Genomic DNA, 18362 nt, shown 5'->3' with positions numbered 1-18362 from the left:
ACAATATTTAAAGCTACATCAAACTCCAAAAATATAAAACTAAATGTTTCATCCTTATAAAACTTCAAAAAATATGCACAGCGAGAGACAGGCAGGAAGCCTGATTATTCTCTTTCTTTTATTCCAAGATACATTTTAACATGCAGCCTTTTCAAAACATCAAGCAGGGTCTGTACTTAATTTTTTGAGTTACAGTACTAGCATTTGTATTCATACACTATTTTATCTGGTTACAGTATTCAAACTTGTGCTCATATACTTAATGTTATGGAGCTACAGTACTTGTTTTATTGCATACCTTATTTTTAAGCAGTTCCAGTACTCAAAATTTGTATGGAACCACAGTACTGATATCTGTACTAATAAACCTAAATTTATTAAGTTAAATTACTCATATTTGTAATCAAACATAATTTTTAATATTGTTACAGTACTCAAATCTGTACTCACCTTATTTTATGGTATTAAGTACTCATATCTGTACTAGTAAACCTATATATAAAGTACTCATAGTAGTACTCAAACATACTTTTTTTATACTGTTACAGTACTCAAATCTGTACTCACCTTATTTTATGGTATTAAGTACTCATATCTGTACTAGTAAACCTATATATAAAGTACTCATAGTAGTACTCAAACATACTTTTTAATATTGTTACAGTACTCACTTTATTTTATGGCATTAAGAATGCATATTTGTACTAATACACCTATATTTATGAAATTAACGTGCTCATATTTGTACTCATAAACTTATCTTTTAACAGTTTGAGTACTCATATTTATACTTATGTTTTTAAAAGAGTTGCATTACTCATATTGGCACTCATACACTATTTTTATGGAATTACATTAATTATACACATATTTTTACTCAGTCCTTGTACACTTACGATACATGCATCTGTGCTCATAAACTTATTTTTATGAAGATACAGTATTGACATTTGTACTCACAACTTATTTTTATGGAGTTACAGGAATTGTACTCATACTCTTACTTTCAAATATAAAAGCATCCTGTGTTCCAGAGTACATTTTGGAGTACATGAAAAAAAAAGGCATGAACCTGTTCTTTATTAATAAATGAAAATCAAGTTCATAAATCCCAAAAATTACTCTTAGTGAAGACAGATAATTTAAGAATTGCTTAATTCCCAGAGATGATCATTTTTTTCTCTTCTCAAGTAACTCCTCTCTGTAAACCCAGAAATAATTACCTTTCTAGGATGTACAGTACAAGTTGTATTTCTTCAGGCAAGTAAGTATGTACATGATGTGGATCCAGGATTACTCATCTGGTAAAAATTAAGACACTCAACCCCTGCCAAACTAATATTATATCATTTAGCTTCACCAGACTGAAACTCTTCATTTTCTTGGCCATTGGTGTTATTACATCGGACTAGAAAACTGCAGCATGAGAACCCAAAGTATATTCTTGTAATTTATCTTTTTCTACTTTACCTTCTCCCATCTGAAAATTATGTTTGTTAATCTAGCTAAACAATAATGCATCCTTACATTATTAGATATACATTAGCTAATGATTATATAATCACATATTCAATTGTTCTGCTTTTCAGATCTGTAGAGTATTAACAGAAATATCAAATTATAACATAACACAAACTGAGGAAATCATATCTAGGATTTACATTATATTTGATATTATCTTTAGTCTTTTGAGTCAATGTCAAATAGTTAAATAGGAATACTATTTTTTAAAAAATCAGAAAAAAAGGAATGATTCTAATTTTATCTAACAATTTATTTAAAGTATTTAGACACACTGATTCAGAATTATGTCTGTTTGGAACATGGTTCTATAATCTTCTTTTCCTCCATACACTATGCCAAAGTTCAGAGAGAAAATACTATGAAGGCATACTATTTCTCCATAGTTGATGTCTTGTGTATCTCTCTTTGAATTTCTGTAGCACATGTATTTTCATCAAGGTATAATCCTCATTTATCATCTTCCATTTCATTATCTCCCTCAAAATGTCTCCAGCAGATCCAAGCACTAAACTGATGTGATTTTTGAGAAGTCAATAATCAAATGATTATGTGATATATAATGCATTTAGGTATGCTTTCAGAAATGAATTACAAGCATCTCAGTGATTTAGTAAAATACATATACTTGTGTGCAACTTGCAGCTCACCTGTGCAAAATGTAATTTGATTGGAAATTCAGACTCTGACACAAATAATTGTAATAGCATAATTTACGATTAAAAAACTAGTATTTTGCAACAAAAAACATAATGACTAACATTTCTGTTAATACACATATATGAACCTTAATTTAATGAATGCTTGCCTTGTTTATGTCTCTAACTATGTTAATAGAAATCGCTCATGCTTGGAAAAAATGAATGTTGTGAAACACGATGTTTGTATCTTTAATCAAAACAGTGTTGTGTTTGGTTTCTGAGTTCCATGTAATATTTAAATGTCAAAAGTACACCACTGGCACTTATTACTTTGTGAAAAGTAATGTTACTCATATTCCCAATTATGAAAACCACAAGCACTTGTTGACATACTCTGATTTAACAAAAGTACTTATACTCATACTGGAGTACATTCAAAATTACTCTGCCCCATGTATATTTCTGACAGTATTGTAAAAACATCCACCTCTACCAAAGCAAGTATACAGCATACACAAATGCAAGAATTTCTTCATTAAGAGTAAATATATACGTGCATTTTTCACTACATTTTTGTGCTTGAGTGCTGTAACTCAATAAGAATAGCAAGAGTTAATAAAAAAAAAAAATTCAAATCTAACTGATGAAAAAGAATTTTGTTAAAAATGTAACCTTTTACTATAGAATGTCTAATGGTTGCATACTATGTTTCCTCCAGTCTAAGTAATAATTATATGCCATATACCAAGATGTTTACATATTATATTATTACACTATGTTTATAAATTTTTTTAAAGTTTTAGTATAAGACTTTACCTGCAATCATTAATACAATCGGCAGATACACAGGACTATATTTTTACGATGGTCTCTAGTTTTCCAGATCATCTAATAACACTAACAGAAAATACTGGAAAGGAAATATTGTAACCTTGCTGCTGACAGCTTTCAAAACTGAAACATCTTGATCACAAGCCACTTTCTTGACTGGTGGTTGGAAAGCCGAGTCATCATCATCACTAAGTACAATCACAGAATCATCAATGTCTGAATGACGGGTCTGTGTCCATAAGCTGGTCAGTGTACTCTGCTGCTTTGCCTGAAACATTAAACATTTACTTGACATGAACATGTACTAACAAAAAAGACCAATTACTTTTTCTGACATGAAGATATAAAATAAGCATAAAGCCTTAATAAGCAATAACTCCATTTAGTTCCAGTGGTCAAAGAAATTTGTGTTAAGATACAGGACAATGACAAGTGGATTTCTTCTTAAAAATCATGTGCCCTCGACTCAAAATCCACTTGATTGACATGACCAATTTTTTCACTATTGTGTTCACACAATGTTGAATTTACAATACTTTAAATAAAATAAACATAACTATTCTCTTTGTCTTTCAGTTTCCTGTAATGAACAAATATTCTTGAAAGTTTGAAAATGAAAATAAGATCCGAAACTATAGATTCTGTTGTGAAAACCAGAGAAATGGGACAAATAAAAGTTACTTTTACAGGAAATATTAGAAATTCATAGGGGATTGTCAGATTACATACAGGTGAAAGCTCTGGAAAATTTAGGAAAAAAACAGCACAAGAGGAATACTAGGATAAAATACATAGGTGTTATATTAAGATCCAAAGCTTGATGGTATCAGCTGGGAGAAAAAAGCAAAAAATACCTTTTAAATCTTCAAAAAAGGAAATTATGTCAATAAGACAATAAAGAAAATCATTTTAGATGATGTGACAAATAGATATCTTAGAAGCTCAAAACAGTTCTGTCTGGAATTATACAAAAATAGATTTGCTCAGCTTGATGTTAATAATATTAAAGAAACTCAAAATTGACTTTTTAATCACAATATTAACTTAGTCAAGAACAAAGATAGTCATCTGAAGGTCTACTTACAATTAATGAATATGGCACATCTCAAAAATGGACAGAAAATGTGAAAAGTCCTGGCTCAGATGGATTTACAACAGAGTTCTATAAATTCTTTTGGATGACTATTTGGGTTTTATACAGATCAATAAATTATAGATATACTTTTCAAACTCAAAAAGTCATCACATACCTACCAAAAGAAGACAAAGACAACATTTAAAAAAATTAAGACCTATATCACTCCTAAATACTGACTATAAGATAGTTTTGCGAGCTATTGCAGCTAGGATTAAAAAAGTTCTCCCATCAATAATCAGTGATACTCAAAAAGGATTTATGATAGGTAGATTGATTGGAGAAACTAAAAGGCTATTATATCAATCCGAAAGATGATCCACAAATTCCAAATGAGTATTCCTGATTTTTTTTTTTTTTTCACCTAGAAAGTTTCATCAATACAAATCCTAGAAAGATGCCAGCATTGAAGTTCTTAATGATTTTTTTTTATGATTGCAGTAATTTAATACCCTTTGAAATTATAAAATGAAAAATCAGATGTGATGATTTTTAACAATACTTTTCATTAATATCCAAAATTCCAACAATGAAAAATATACTGCAAGGTTGAACAAAAAATAGAAGACATATTTCTTCAGAAATAGGCCCCAATTATGAACAAGTAACTTGTGCAATGCAGTATAAAAGAACCAATACTATAATATTGCAAAGTCTATGTTACCTATACACTTTATACTGTGTCAGTCTTTCCCTAGATTAATTGATAACCAAAACAATGTTTAATTGTAAGACCTTGGGACGGTGTTCCCCAACCCAGCAGTATGGACACAAACAAAGACTTTGTCTATCAATGTATTATACATATTAGGAAGCTGGCAAAGAGGAGAATGCCAATGCTTCATTTACAACAAATCAAAATGTACTTAGTGAGACTCTTGACTCTAACTATTCAATGGACACTACTGTAGATACAAACGTTAATGGATTTTGAGGGTTTGTATGTGATTTTAAAGATGCTAATATATATGAACATTTAAATATAGAAATAGGATGCAAGAATGATAAAAGTAGTGTGGAGACAATCTCAGTGAGTACCCCATTACATGATGACATACATATAATTGATATGAAACTAAATACAAAAGGTTTTAACATAGGTCACTTAAATGCACAAGGTATAGTGGGAAAAATAGACCAGATTAAGTTAATGTTGTCTTCCAAGGAAAATAATATACATGTTTTAGGACTCACTGAAACCAAATTAAATGCTAACCACAATGATGGTCTATTCCACTGTCAAGGCTACAATAAACCATTACATAGGGACAGAGAGATAGCACGGGGGGGTGGGGGGGTGTCTTGTATAGATTAGGGAAGATGTAAATGTAGAAAGGCGACTTGACTTGGAGTCACATGAAATTGAGACTATCTGGATGGAAATTTGTCAAAATAATGCAAGATCATTCCTAGTTGGTTTCATTTATAGGCCACCTTCCTCCAAAGTAATTTGGAATGATAACTTCTTGAAACAAATGGAAAATGTTCTAGCACAGGAGAAAGAAACATATATACTCAGAGATATAGATAAGGACTTTCTCAATACTCAAATAAGGAACAACTGGATGGAATTTATCAAATCATTAGGCCTAGACCAGCTAGTAAATGAGCCCACAAGGGTAACAGAAAAATCGAGCACTCTTATTGATCACATTTATACCAACCTACCAGACAATGTGGCTTGTGTTAATGTACCAACTGTTGGTCTTAGTGACCACTATCCTACTTTTTTGACAAGAAAGGTTAAATGCAAGAAAAATAAGAAAAATACACACAAAACGATCACTTTACAGATCGTTCAAAAATTTTAATGAAGACCAATTTCTTGATGACCTATTTAAAGTTCCATGGAATATGATCCAAAATTTGGATGACATAGATGAAGCCATGAGAGTGTGGACTGACTTATTCATGGATGTAGTATCTAAGCATGCACCACTGAAAGTACATCGAGTAAAGACTGAAATTCAACCTAATTGGCTTACTACTGAAATCCTAGATGCTATGAAAACATGAGACCAATTCAAGGCAATGGGAAACCATGCACAATATAAAGTATGGAGAAATATAATAACAAGTATGATTAAAAAAGCTAAAAAAACTTATTATCAATCATTGCTTGAAAACAAAAAGAGCAACACAAACTCCATTTGGAAAGCTTCAATGAACTCACTGGAAGAACGCACAAAAAAACGGACAAATAAAATTCACTCACTTCTGGTAAATGACACCATAGTCACATATGACACTGACATTGCAAATGTTTTCATTGATTTTTTCACCAACATTACCACAAAGTTAAAAGAACCAGTGATAGAAAACAACTTTAATGAACTGAAAAAGTTCTGCAGCAGCAAAATCTCTAAGGAGGTATGTTTCTCTATCCCACCAGTATCAAAAAACTTTGTTAAAAAATGTCTCAGTGAACTTGATACCAAGAAAGCTACAGGACTTGATCAGATTGATCCACGACTCATTAAATCTTCTGCCTCTGCTATTGTAGATAGCATAACATTCATAATTAATTTAAGTATTGCAATTTCATCTGTCCCCAAAATATGGAAAACTGCAAAAGTAACTCCTGTTCACAAATCTGGTTCTAAGGATGATGCTGATAACTACCAACCAATCTCAATACTACCAAACTTGTCAAATTTAATTGAAAAACATGTCCATGACTCATTCATGTCATATTTAACCAAACACTTGCTGTTACACCCTAATCAATCAGGCTTTAGACAGAAACATTCCTGTGAGACTGCCTTGATCTCCCTAACTGATAAATGGCTTCAAGCACTTGACCAAGGTAGAATAATAGGATCTGTATTTGTAGATTTCAGGAAAGCTTTTGACATGGTGGATCATGAAATCCTTTTGAAGAAACTAAAAATCTACCAGTGTGATGAAAGAACAATTAGATGGTTTACTTCTTACTTAAGTGAGAGAACACAACATGTTTACATAAATAATGTTCTGTCTGAACCTAAAACAATCAGATATGGAATACCACAAGGCTCAATTCTAGGTCCATTACTATTCATTTTATTTATTAATAACCTACCACTTTACTAAGAGATTCAATATCATCTACAGATCTCTATGCAGATGACACAACATTGTCAGACATCCAAAACACAAAGCATGAACTCAAAATTTCTTTACAGAATGCCCTATACAAACTGGAAAACTGGTGCACATGCAATGGCATGGTGGTAAATACTGGTAAAACTAAAATATTACTCATCTCAACACGGCAAAGAAGGACAAATCTTGATAGTGATGAACTATGACATGGAAGGATACAAATTTGCAAATGGTCTGTCAGGATAGACTACTTGGTGTTCTGGTAGATAATAACTTATCATGGACTGAACATATCAAACATATCAGTAAAAAAGTCAATTCAAGTTTATGGCTTCTCAGTGGAATAAGACATTTTCTCCCTGAAAGGCATAGAAAACTATTTTATAACAGTTACATACAACACTATTTAGACTACTGTAATACAGTATGGGGTAATTCAAATGATAAAAACATAGCAAAGCTGGAACATCTTCAAAAAAGAGCATTTGGGCTAATATCAATCCAGAAAGAAAGCAAGGAAAATTTAGCTGGTAGGTTAAAAATATTACCTATTAAAGACTGCATCTGTTTGAGAAAAGCCAAATTAATGTACAGGATATCTCATAATAGTGCTCCTGAATATTTACAATCACTATTCCAGTATAGGCTACCTAGATATACTCCCCACCTGCTATCCATGTCTACCAAACAGTATAAAATTCCCAAACCAAATAAGGAGTTATTTTAAAAAAAGTTTCCAATACTCTGGAACTCTGCTCTGGAATAGTATTCCAGTTGAGATTAGAAATGCCCACTCTATTTCTTTCTTCCAAACTCAATATATCCAGTGGCTTCAGAGATGCAGACAAAATAAATAAATTCCTTTGTATGAGGGCCTCAAGGTAGATTAGTTTTTAGCTAATTGTGTTACCCTCTTTAAGTAAGGTCATTATTATTATTATTATAATATTATTATTATTATTATAGTCAGTTCCTTTTAGGGTTAATGTATTGGAGGCTTTGTTGCAAAGTTGACCTCTGGCTCCAGAGTCATTAAAATCCTCAAATCTGCTTGTATTTTTGACAGTTCCGGTAGTTTGTGAGAGGTAACTGCAATAAAAAAGATGGAAAAACTCTCTAGTTCTCAAACTGTACTCCTGGGCATCCGATCATTCTTGAAAAATGAGTTGAGGAATCCTCAAATCTGACTAAATCAGATTCCTAAATTTTTCTTCAGAAATAAAATCAGACTAATTTCAGGAAAATGCAGGATATTATGACTGTACTTTAATCTTTAATGTCTGCCTAATATTGTGAAAAATCTAGTTCCAAAACCAAGAAATGCTATAAAGTTATATGGCAAACTTGTTACTGTTAAAACAGAGGAAATGCCAAAATCAGTAACTTAAAGGGATGCAAAGTATCATTAATGAGTTCCAAACCAAGAAATATTACAAAGTTGTATGGCAAACTTGTTACTATTAAAACAGTGGAAATGCCAAAATCAGGTAAAGGTATGATAAGCATCATTAATAAAATGAAGCTATCTAATCGCTTTCTTCAATATTAGTATATTTTTGTTTATTTTGTTAAAGAAACACTTTCAACTTAAACCGACAATTCGGAATTCCTGGCTTCCATCTCATTCAAACCAACTGAAATGTATGTCAATGAAACTTAAAAACATGTCCTTTTGCTTGTGTCAGAATTTGAATTCATTAGGAAAAAGGCATCAGAGTAAGTACAGTCCGATAACAATTATAATTTGTGGAAAAGAGTCAATATGAGCTGCTAAGTGTGTGAGATATTCCTGAAAATTTGGTTTCTAGTTCCCTTGTCAGTTTACTGGGGAGCATGCTATACAACACTGTCTTTTTAGGAAATATAATGGTGACACAAACAATTTCAATATAATGGCAGACATCTTACAGTGTAGGACTTTGGTTTATCTTACTAATTGACAAATGTGATCATGGACAGCAATGGAAGCATGCAAATGCACTCCATACATGACATGCTTTGTTTCTTGTCTACTTCCTAAATAAATAATTCTCACATAGGCAAATGGACAGGCTTTCAAGTTCCACTGAACTTACATTTCAGCTGGTTCAAATGAGATGGAAGCCAGGAATGCCAAAACTGGTTAAAAGGATGATAAATATTGTCACATTGTGGGAAAATTTGCTGATGCTTCATGTATACATATCTTCATATAGTTAATTCGTAGTTAAGAACACCTTGGATAATGTCAATATGTATTATGTAAAATTACAACTATAGACCTGATTCTGAACACAAGGAAACTGCCTGTCTGTTGTTTAACTATGACCCTTCCATGTTAAATGCAATAAGGAATTCTACAACCAGGCCAACAAGGAAGAGACTCAGAGGTTTGTTTTGCAATCCGTCAGTGATGTCACGACTGACTTGAAAGTAATTTCTGGCTTTGGGAAAATGGAAACGAGAGAGTGACAAGTGTTAAATTAATCAAAGCAGTTTTCAAAGAGACCAGACCATATCCAATCAAATCTGAGAGATTCAAACCTAGGGCGGAATTTAAACAAGCAACTGCTTTGTTCAAAACTCTGGGAACCTCACTGAGGTGGATCATAGAGAAGTTGAGAGCAATTAGACTATTACTGAGTAGCATAAGTTCTGCACTTGTTAAAAGCAGGAAGGAAATTCTAGTTGGAATTCTAGGTTTGGATTCTTCAGGAAAAATATCTTCACACGAATATCTGTCTTACTTTCATAAGTAGGTATTGTAAGATTGATACATTATACGTAATTAGTTTATTAGAATGGAATCTTCCATGTATAGCTGAACTATCAACATATCGTAATGTAGCATATAGCACACTATTAACATGCAAGATTAACATATAGTAGATTGTTGGACTGGAATCAAAGTGGATTGTGTAATTTGCTACTATGTTGCATTGTAATGCATATCTGAATTTATTAGAGAAATGTGTTAGAACTTGTACTTGCTTTATCAGTATATGAATATAAAGATTGTGAATTATCATTGGACTTATGCACACATAATTAGATATTTGTATATTTGTATTCATCTTTTATAATTCATAGGGTAGGAAATGCATATAATTGCTACTGATGATCATAGTTTACCATATCGAGAAGTTAACAATTAGTGATGTGAATGCATGTATTAGAACACGTTAATAATATTAATTATAGTAGCAAAATTATTATTGAACAAAGAAGGTACGGAAAATTTAGATTTGAGTGTGTGAGTTGACATGTTAATTTATTCACCATTATTCTAATGAAAGGTCTGTGAGAGTATGAAGAATTTTCCTGAGATCAGAGTAAGGATAAGGCAACAATATTATACATCCCTAAGAGAGTGACACCTAAGGATCTAAACATGGGAAAAGACGTGGAGAGCAGGTGGTAGGCATTTATAGTGACATCAGCAGTTTGTGTGGAGGTGCACTGAGAAAGCACCAGAAGTGTCAGAGGAGCAGATCCGAAAGTGCCAGGAGAGCACATTGCAAAGGTATCGGAAGTACCAAAGAGAAACGAGAGGAAGACAGTGATTGACAGATGAGCAGCTGAGACAACAGTGAAAGGAAATACTCTCTCACTTAAGACCTTTAATTTCATGTTATGAAATAATAATTAGCAACTGTGAATAGGTCATTGATTCTATTGGTTCGACAGAAACTGCAAATGGGAAATTTTTCGATGAAATTATTGAATACATTTGCTATATTTTATTAAATTGTTATAGTTTGTAACTTGATTATTTATATACCTAGATCATCGACATTGCTGACAGGGGCTCAGAACTATTTAAAATTTAACTGACCATCTTCCTCTAGTATTAGTACTTGTATATTCATATTCGTTTTGTGTAAAAAACATTCTTCAATCTAATCCAATTCTAGCATTCCTGGCTTCCCTTGCATTCCAACCAGCTGAATGGAACATGAAAATGCTTCCATTTGCTCTTGTCAGATTCTGAGTCCATCAGGATAAAGTCAGCGAAGTAAAATCAAACATTTAAATTTGTGGATGTGCTTCGATATGGGCTGCTAAGTGTGAGATGTTCCTGAAAATTTTACCCCTCGTTCTCCTGTCAGTCGACTTGGGAACATGCTACACGAGGCCGTTATTTTGGCTGTAAGACGCAGCAACAAAATAAAACTATCTTATGATACGTCTTACACTGTAATACTGACAAGTGCAACAGTTTACAATCAATTCCACAAATAATTTGCCAGAGAAGCAAAGTATTTTCTTTTATTACCATTAATTATGATATTTATACTTCTGTACTCTGATTTCATGCAAAGCATGTAAAAATTTCACGACAGCCTGCAAATTTTGCAATTGTCTCCAAATGAAACAGCAGACACAATCAACAGCTTCGAATCGGGCGCCATGACAGGAAGTGATTATATTTGAACAATATATTTCCAAACAGTCACGAGAAACTCGAACACAGACCTACTTTAACAGTAAAAAAAAAAAAAAACAGATAAGGAAAAAGATAAAAATCATCTCTGACCAGCATACTGGATGGACATTTGGGGATTGGGAAATTTGGAGCACATTGTGGGATGGGTTTGATGCGTTATGTTAAGTTTATTAAACGTTTACATTTTGGGTCCATACAGTACGTTTGGGTGCCTTTACAATGTGTGTGTGTGTGTGTGTGTGTGTGTGTATATATATCTAGAGAGAGAGAGAGAGAGAGAGAGAGAGAGAGAAACAACGCAAACACGATATGTTTTGTTTTAAATCAACACTTTAAGCTCAACATGTTCATTAGTCTGATAAATTAATCCCCCCAACCTGTGTCCATACTGCTGACGGAGTGGGTGTCATTTACAGGACAACTTATTAATTTACTCGTCAATAATACAGGGTGGATGGAGGATGAGGGCGGCCCATCCCCTTCGTACACAATGCCTAAGTTCTAACTGGGGAAACATGAATCGAAAAACAAAATATATATAATACAATGCATTCACTTAACAGTGAAGCATACTGACACCATTGGTACACGATAATGTGGGTTACAATACTCAGTAACGGTTAGAATTGTTTACTAGGACTGACAACGTCGGTAAATGATAATGTGGGTTACAATACTCAATAACGGTTACATAATGATAATGTGGGTTACAGTACTCAATAACGGTTAGAAAATGATAATGTGGGTTACAATACTCAATAACGTTTAGATAATGATAATGCGGGTTACAATACTCAATAAAGTTTAGATAATGATAATGTGGGTTACAATACTCAGTAACTGTTAGATAATGCTAATGTGGGTTACAATACCCAATAACGGTTAGATAATGATAATGTATGTTACAATACTCGATAACGGATAGATAAACACAATGTGCGGTTACAATACTCAATAACTGTTAGATAATGATGATGTGGGTTACAATACTCAATAGCGCTTAAATAATGTTAATGTGGGTTACAATACTCAATAACGGTTACATAATGATAATGTGGGTTACAGTACTCAATAACGGTTAGAAAATGACAATGTGGGTTACAGTACCCAGTAACGGTTAGATAATGATAATGTGGGTTACAATACTCAATAACGGTTAGATAATGATAATGTGGGTTAGTAGTGAATGGGGCCACCCTAGCCTCAATGGGAATTAGCATTACAGAGACCCCTGGGCCACTCTAGCCTCAATGGAAACTTAACATGGAGAAAAATCGTGGGCCACTCTAGCCTCAAGGGGAATTTAACATGGGAAATAGTCTTGGGCTACTCTAGCCTCAAGGGGAATTGAACATGGAGAAAAAAACCTGGGCCACTCTAGCCTCAAGGGGAATTGAACATGGGATTTTTTTAAAAATTTTTTTAAAATTTAAATTTAAATTTAAATTTTAAAAAGGGGTAGGCAATTGAATAAAGTCATTCTCTTTTCGAGAAATATGGCTGGCCCTGAAAAGGGCCTTTGGTTTTTCTTCTTCTTCTGCTTCTAATTTCTTATTTTTCTCAACCAACTTCTTATTTTCTCTCCTACACTCTTTCTCTTCTTTTCTTTCCTTTTTTTCTCCTCCTCTTCTTTCTTCTTCTCTTCCTCCTCTTCTTTCTTCCTCTTCTCATTTTCTTCTTCTTTTTCAATTTTTTCGTTCCATTTGCGTATTTTTATCCTTTCCTCTTCATCCTCCTTCTCCTCCTTTATCTCTTTCATTACACCACTTATCTTATCCTTTACCTTTCTTAAGTTATTAATTTCCATCTTTACACGATGGGGACTATAGGAATAGTGGTCTTCAACGAGTCTTATTAACATCTGCTCCATCATTCCTAAATTGTCCAAAACGTCTTGCAATGTTTGCATTTTGTCAGTTTGGTTAGAAGCCATCTTCTTTGTAGAATGGTTTGAACGACGAATGCTGTGGGTTCTTATAGTGAAAGCGCGTACGTGATGGAAAACATCCCCCCTAAAACATAAAATTGATATTACCTAGATCATGACCTAACATCGTGCGGACGTGAAAGAAAACATCCCCTACTTTTCTCATTTCATATAATATACATCCACATAAGTGAAGCAACAATAAACAAACCCCAAATCTACAATTTACACACGCAAATCATTAAAACAAAATCCATAATCTACTATCCACACAATCGTACGTGAGCGGTTACAAAATCCAAACTATACTCTCCACATACGCTAAGAAACAATAAACAAAATCCATAATCTACTATCCACACAATCGTACGTGAGCGGTTACAAAACCCAAACTATACTCTCCACATACGCTAAGAAACAATAAACAAAATCCATAATCTACTATCCACACAATCGTACGTGAGCGGTTACAAAACCCAAACTATACTCTTCACATACGCTAAGAAACAATAAAGAAACCCATAATCTACCATTCACACAAACTTACGTGAGCAGTTACAAACACATACCCTCGCACTATGAAAAAAGAGTTAGTGTTTATAATCACACTACTCTACCTACACACACACACACACACACACACACACACACACACACACACACACACACACATTGGCAAATCGATACTTATTTCTTTTCTAGAGTATTGGGTAGCCCTGAAAAGGGCTGTTTTTTTGAACTCCAGATGCAACTATCTAATGATTGCACCTTCCTGGCCTGGCGCCACACACGCATCTTCTTTCCCAGTCTCCTTTCACCTTTCTTCTGGGGAGCGAAGAGGGAGGATGATTCGCTTCAGCACCCCAATCCTCTGTCTCGGGAATATTGTACGACATCCTCTCTTCTCTTTTCTTTTCCTCCTCTTCCCTCTGTCTTCTCTCCTCCTCTTCCTTCTTTATTCTTTCTTCTTCTATTATAGCCTCCGCAGCCAGTTCATTTACCAGGCGCCTGACATATTCCAGATGTATCTGGAGTTCAAGAAGTTTGCTTATTCTGCTACTATTCATTCTTGTGTTGATCAATCAACAAGGGTAGCTAGACTGCCGAACGAGTTTCAATTTATAGTGAAAGCGCGTACGTGAAGGAAAACATCCCCCTAAAAACATAAAATTGATCTTACCTAGATCATGACCAAAAAAAAAAAACAACGCGCGGACCTAAAAGAAACACTCACTTTTTTATTCTATCCATCACTATTTTAAAATTTTTTATAAATCACTTCAATTGACTATCCACATACTCAAAGCAATCCAATCTAACCCCGAAATCTACACCTCAAACACCAAATAAAGACATCATTTTAATCTACTATCCACACCAACGTACTCGATCACTTACAAACACACAAACTCACAAACACATATCCTCACATTTTTTTAAAAAGAGTTAGTGTTTATTTTCACACTACTCTACCTACACACATTGGCAAATGGATAGTTATTTCTTTTCTAGAGTATTGGGTAGCCCTGAAAAGGGCTGTTTTTTTTTTGTTTGCTATGGCAATCTTTTAGTTTCTAAGAATGCGATGTCCTCTGAGGATAGACTTTCTGGCGATAGGTCTGCTTCTTCGGAAAGAGAAGAAGAACTCTTTGGTGTCGATACGACAATCGACAAAGCCTCTGTCAGCTTCAGGTTCTTGTTGCTGCTGTTGTTGTTGTTGCTGCTGTTGCTGCTGTCTCTGAAGTCTGTACTTCTCTGTCCATTCTTCTTTTTCCCTGTTCATTTCTTCTCTGAAAAGCTCTTCTATCAGGTCTTCAGTGATTTTTAACATTCTCACATTCTCTATTTCTTCTGGCTTCGGTATCAGACTGTGTCTGACCCTATGCAAATTCACGTAGGCTTCGTTGAGCTTAGCTAGTTTGGAACACATCTTCTTAGGAGGATGAGTCGACAATGGATGGTTAGACTGGAAACAAACCGGTTCTTAAAGTCAAAGCGCGGACGTGAAGGAAAACATCCCCCACACGGTTTTCGAGTCGCAATGTACAGTGAGTGTCATGAGAGGGATAGTAAGAAGTCAAAGAGCATCAATCCAACATTCTTATAGCTAAACAAAAGACAAAGGCATTTTTCTCAAAACACAACATTTTTATTAAAAAATCACTTAACACTAACCAACAACAACTCTAACATTTTTAACAATAATCCAACACTATAACATCAAACAATTTTTTCAAATCACCAACATTTTTTCCTCAATTCACAATCTACTTTAAACAGGGCTGACAACGTTGTGAATGAAATTGTGATTTCCACTGTTGGAAATCATTAGGCCATTGATGGACACTACGTTTCCTAGCTTGAGACAAAAGATAAGCATAATGGTCACAAAACCATCGATCTACTTTCACATCATTTCTTGAAGAAGAACGAGGATCAAAATGAGTCACTAAATGTTCTAAGGAATAGCCCAGGCTTCGATGATGCAGAAAATACACGCAATATTGTCCACACACCAAGGAATCTGTGCCTTGTAATTTCACATTATTGAATCGGGTGGTCTGAGCATTTCTTCTCATAAAGTCGATGATATCGTCTTCCAAAGGGGGCAATCCGTACGAATCGAAATATTCCACACATCCTTCTTGAGGAAAGTAGACGGCTACTCAGTGGGTTCCTGGGAGATGACTGTCGTCCGTGTTGATCACGTAAGCTTGATGGTCTTGAGGTTTGCGATGAGAGAGTTCATCTTTAGCACAGACGACAGGATTCCAAGAAGCCGTATACGAACTGTGGTTCAAAAGGTAATAAAGTTCCCAGGTATCCATTGATTTGTGTGTGTTTTTTTCTTCTTCACAGGTAATAATAAGTCGTCAATTCGATCCTGACTTTTTGCTTGAAAATGTCTGACGAATAAACGGTTATTCGTTCTGTTTCCTCACTCTGATTCAGGATTGCTTCGATACGATGGATCTCTTGAGTGGTTAATGGTGGACAAGAATGTTTACGCAAGTCTTTATACCACTGATGCAACACGTCTTTGTTCGAGATGAGACTCCAAGCCTCGTCCAGATACTCGTCCAATTTTTCTTCTTGACTCAACATCAGGCATTTATCGTGTTGAATTTGACTGGGATGATCGTTTTGACATCCATAGCAATTTTTCTTGATCAATTCCGTCATTCTGTCGACCAAGTGTTTGGCAAAACAGGAGACTAAATGGGCTTCTTGTTCTGGCCATCTTGACTTCATCATGATCACTTCTTCTTTTTCCACGGTCTCCTCACATTTCATGTCCAAAATTTCTCCACTAGGTAAAGAGGGAGAACAGTCTTCCATGGTTTCTAGTAATCTAGGATGACTTCTCTCAAACTGTTGATTTCTATCGTATTATCGAATTCTGCATACAGGATGACGTTCACCGTTTCATCAGGGTCTCGGTCTTTAAACTGAATTTCCACACGAATCTGGCCGGATTTTATAGGGTGGAAATGTCCCTCGTCGCTGCCTTGGTCTGGAGTGAAATCGAAAGCCCACAAAGCATAGCCTCCTGCATAATCTTCGTACGTAATGCCGTGACTGGTGTTGGTTCCTAACTGGCCGGTGGCTTCGTACAGGGACAAGTACGATCTCAAGTAATTCTTCTTGGTAAAGTCAGGTTCGAAAGGTCGGGTACACAAGGTCTTGCCATCGCGACTGACTTCGATTTTGGACACGCCAAAGTGTTGAAAGTAGAAAGGATTTTTTTCGGCAGCTCCGTTGAAGGCTGATTTTCTCGACGATACCAACGATCAAACGTTTGGGTAACTGTCCTTGGAACAGATGATCTTCGATCATGGATCGCTGTCCCTTGGTAATGGTGAAGGTTTTCACTTCCACGCGTCGTATGGGATACTTGGCAGTCGTTCTGCTCAACGTCTGATTGATGTCGTTTCCCACTTTAGGTAACACTTCCACACGGCGTACGTAGAGTCTGGCTTCTAGGATTTTGGTTTTGTAACCGTCACTATCAGCCAATAAATGGAAAGCGGCACTGCTACGATTCAGTCTCAGGCGGACATCCACCCCGTTCAGCAAATACTTTTCTTGCAACCACATGTCCAAATGCAAACGATCCATCAGTTCTAAACTTGTGTCGACTCCCGTGATTCTCTTTCTTCGTTCTACAAATCCATCATTGTTGTCTTTCTTTTCATCAGTTTCCAATATTTCAAACTTGGTAGGTTCGTCAGCTTCCCATACCACACAGGCATTGAGATGAGTGTTCTTGGCATCTATTCCGTACGTCAAGAGATTTTCCAGGTAGGCACGATAAGGGTAAGTATCCATGCTGATACTGACCAGTTTGTTATTCAAGTACAAGTCCACTCCACTGAACAAGGAATGCATGAAATTGTTGACGGGAGTTACTGCTTCATCGTCTATAGCACCTCCAGTCTTATCTAGAATTTTGACTTTCAGGTAGAAGTAACTGCTATTCAGATCGATGTAATCTTCGGGCTGTCCTTTGATTTCAAACTCGATGGGAGCGGAATCGGCCAATGAGGAGACGGGATGAAATTCCACCCACTGGGATTCTTGCATGGTCATCATCGTGGGGGGCATGGCAAACAGATCCAGTTCCGTCTTGGAACAAGCGCAAGACTCTCTGTGCATCATTTTTTTTTTTGTTCTTTCTCAATAATCGAAAACGTCTAAGTCTCGAACGGTTCTTCTTTTCTTGGCCTTTCTCGCTTGAAGTCTGGTGAAAGGGTGTTTTCTTCGTCGTCTCTTTCTGCCTTGTCCTTGCTGAATGCC

General features: G+C 35.0%; 1 protein-coding gene and 1 long non-coding RNA gene across 3 annotated transcripts in view; one reads left to right on the top strand and one right to left on the bottom strand.

Annotated features, from left to right (window-relative positions):
- The window catches only part of LOC149806561 (cell cycle checkpoint protein RAD17-like), an 80875-nt gene extending 69254 nt beyond the window's left edge, over positions 1-11621 (bottom strand). Inside the window, exons 1-2 of the mRNA XM_089954712.1 lie at positions 11468-11621; positions 3094-3261 (exon numbers count right to left, since the gene is read on the bottom strand). Coding sequence (XP_089810838.1) covers positions 3094-3261; positions 11468-11470 — 171 coding nt within the window. The 5' untranslated portion in view covers positions 11471-11621. The remainder of the gene's footprint in view (positions 1-3093; positions 3262-11467) is intronic.
- The window catches only part of LOC149806560 (uncharacterized), a 152943-nt gene that overhangs the window by 119401 nt on the left and 15180 nt on the right, over positions 1-18362 (top strand). The gene's annotated exons all lie outside the window — the stretch shown is intronic.

Source organism: Sinohyriopsis cumingii, chromosome 1 (assembly GCF_028554795.1).
Source record: "Sinohyriopsis cumingii isolate HCF-2022 chromosome 1, ASM2855479v2, whole genome shotgun sequence".
Taxonomy (NCBI): domain Eukaryota; kingdom Metazoa; phylum Mollusca; class Bivalvia; order Unionida; family Unionidae; genus Sinohyriopsis; species Sinohyriopsis cumingii.
Note: the sequence above shows the minus strand (reverse complement) of the source record. Positions and strands in the feature narration are given on the sequence as shown.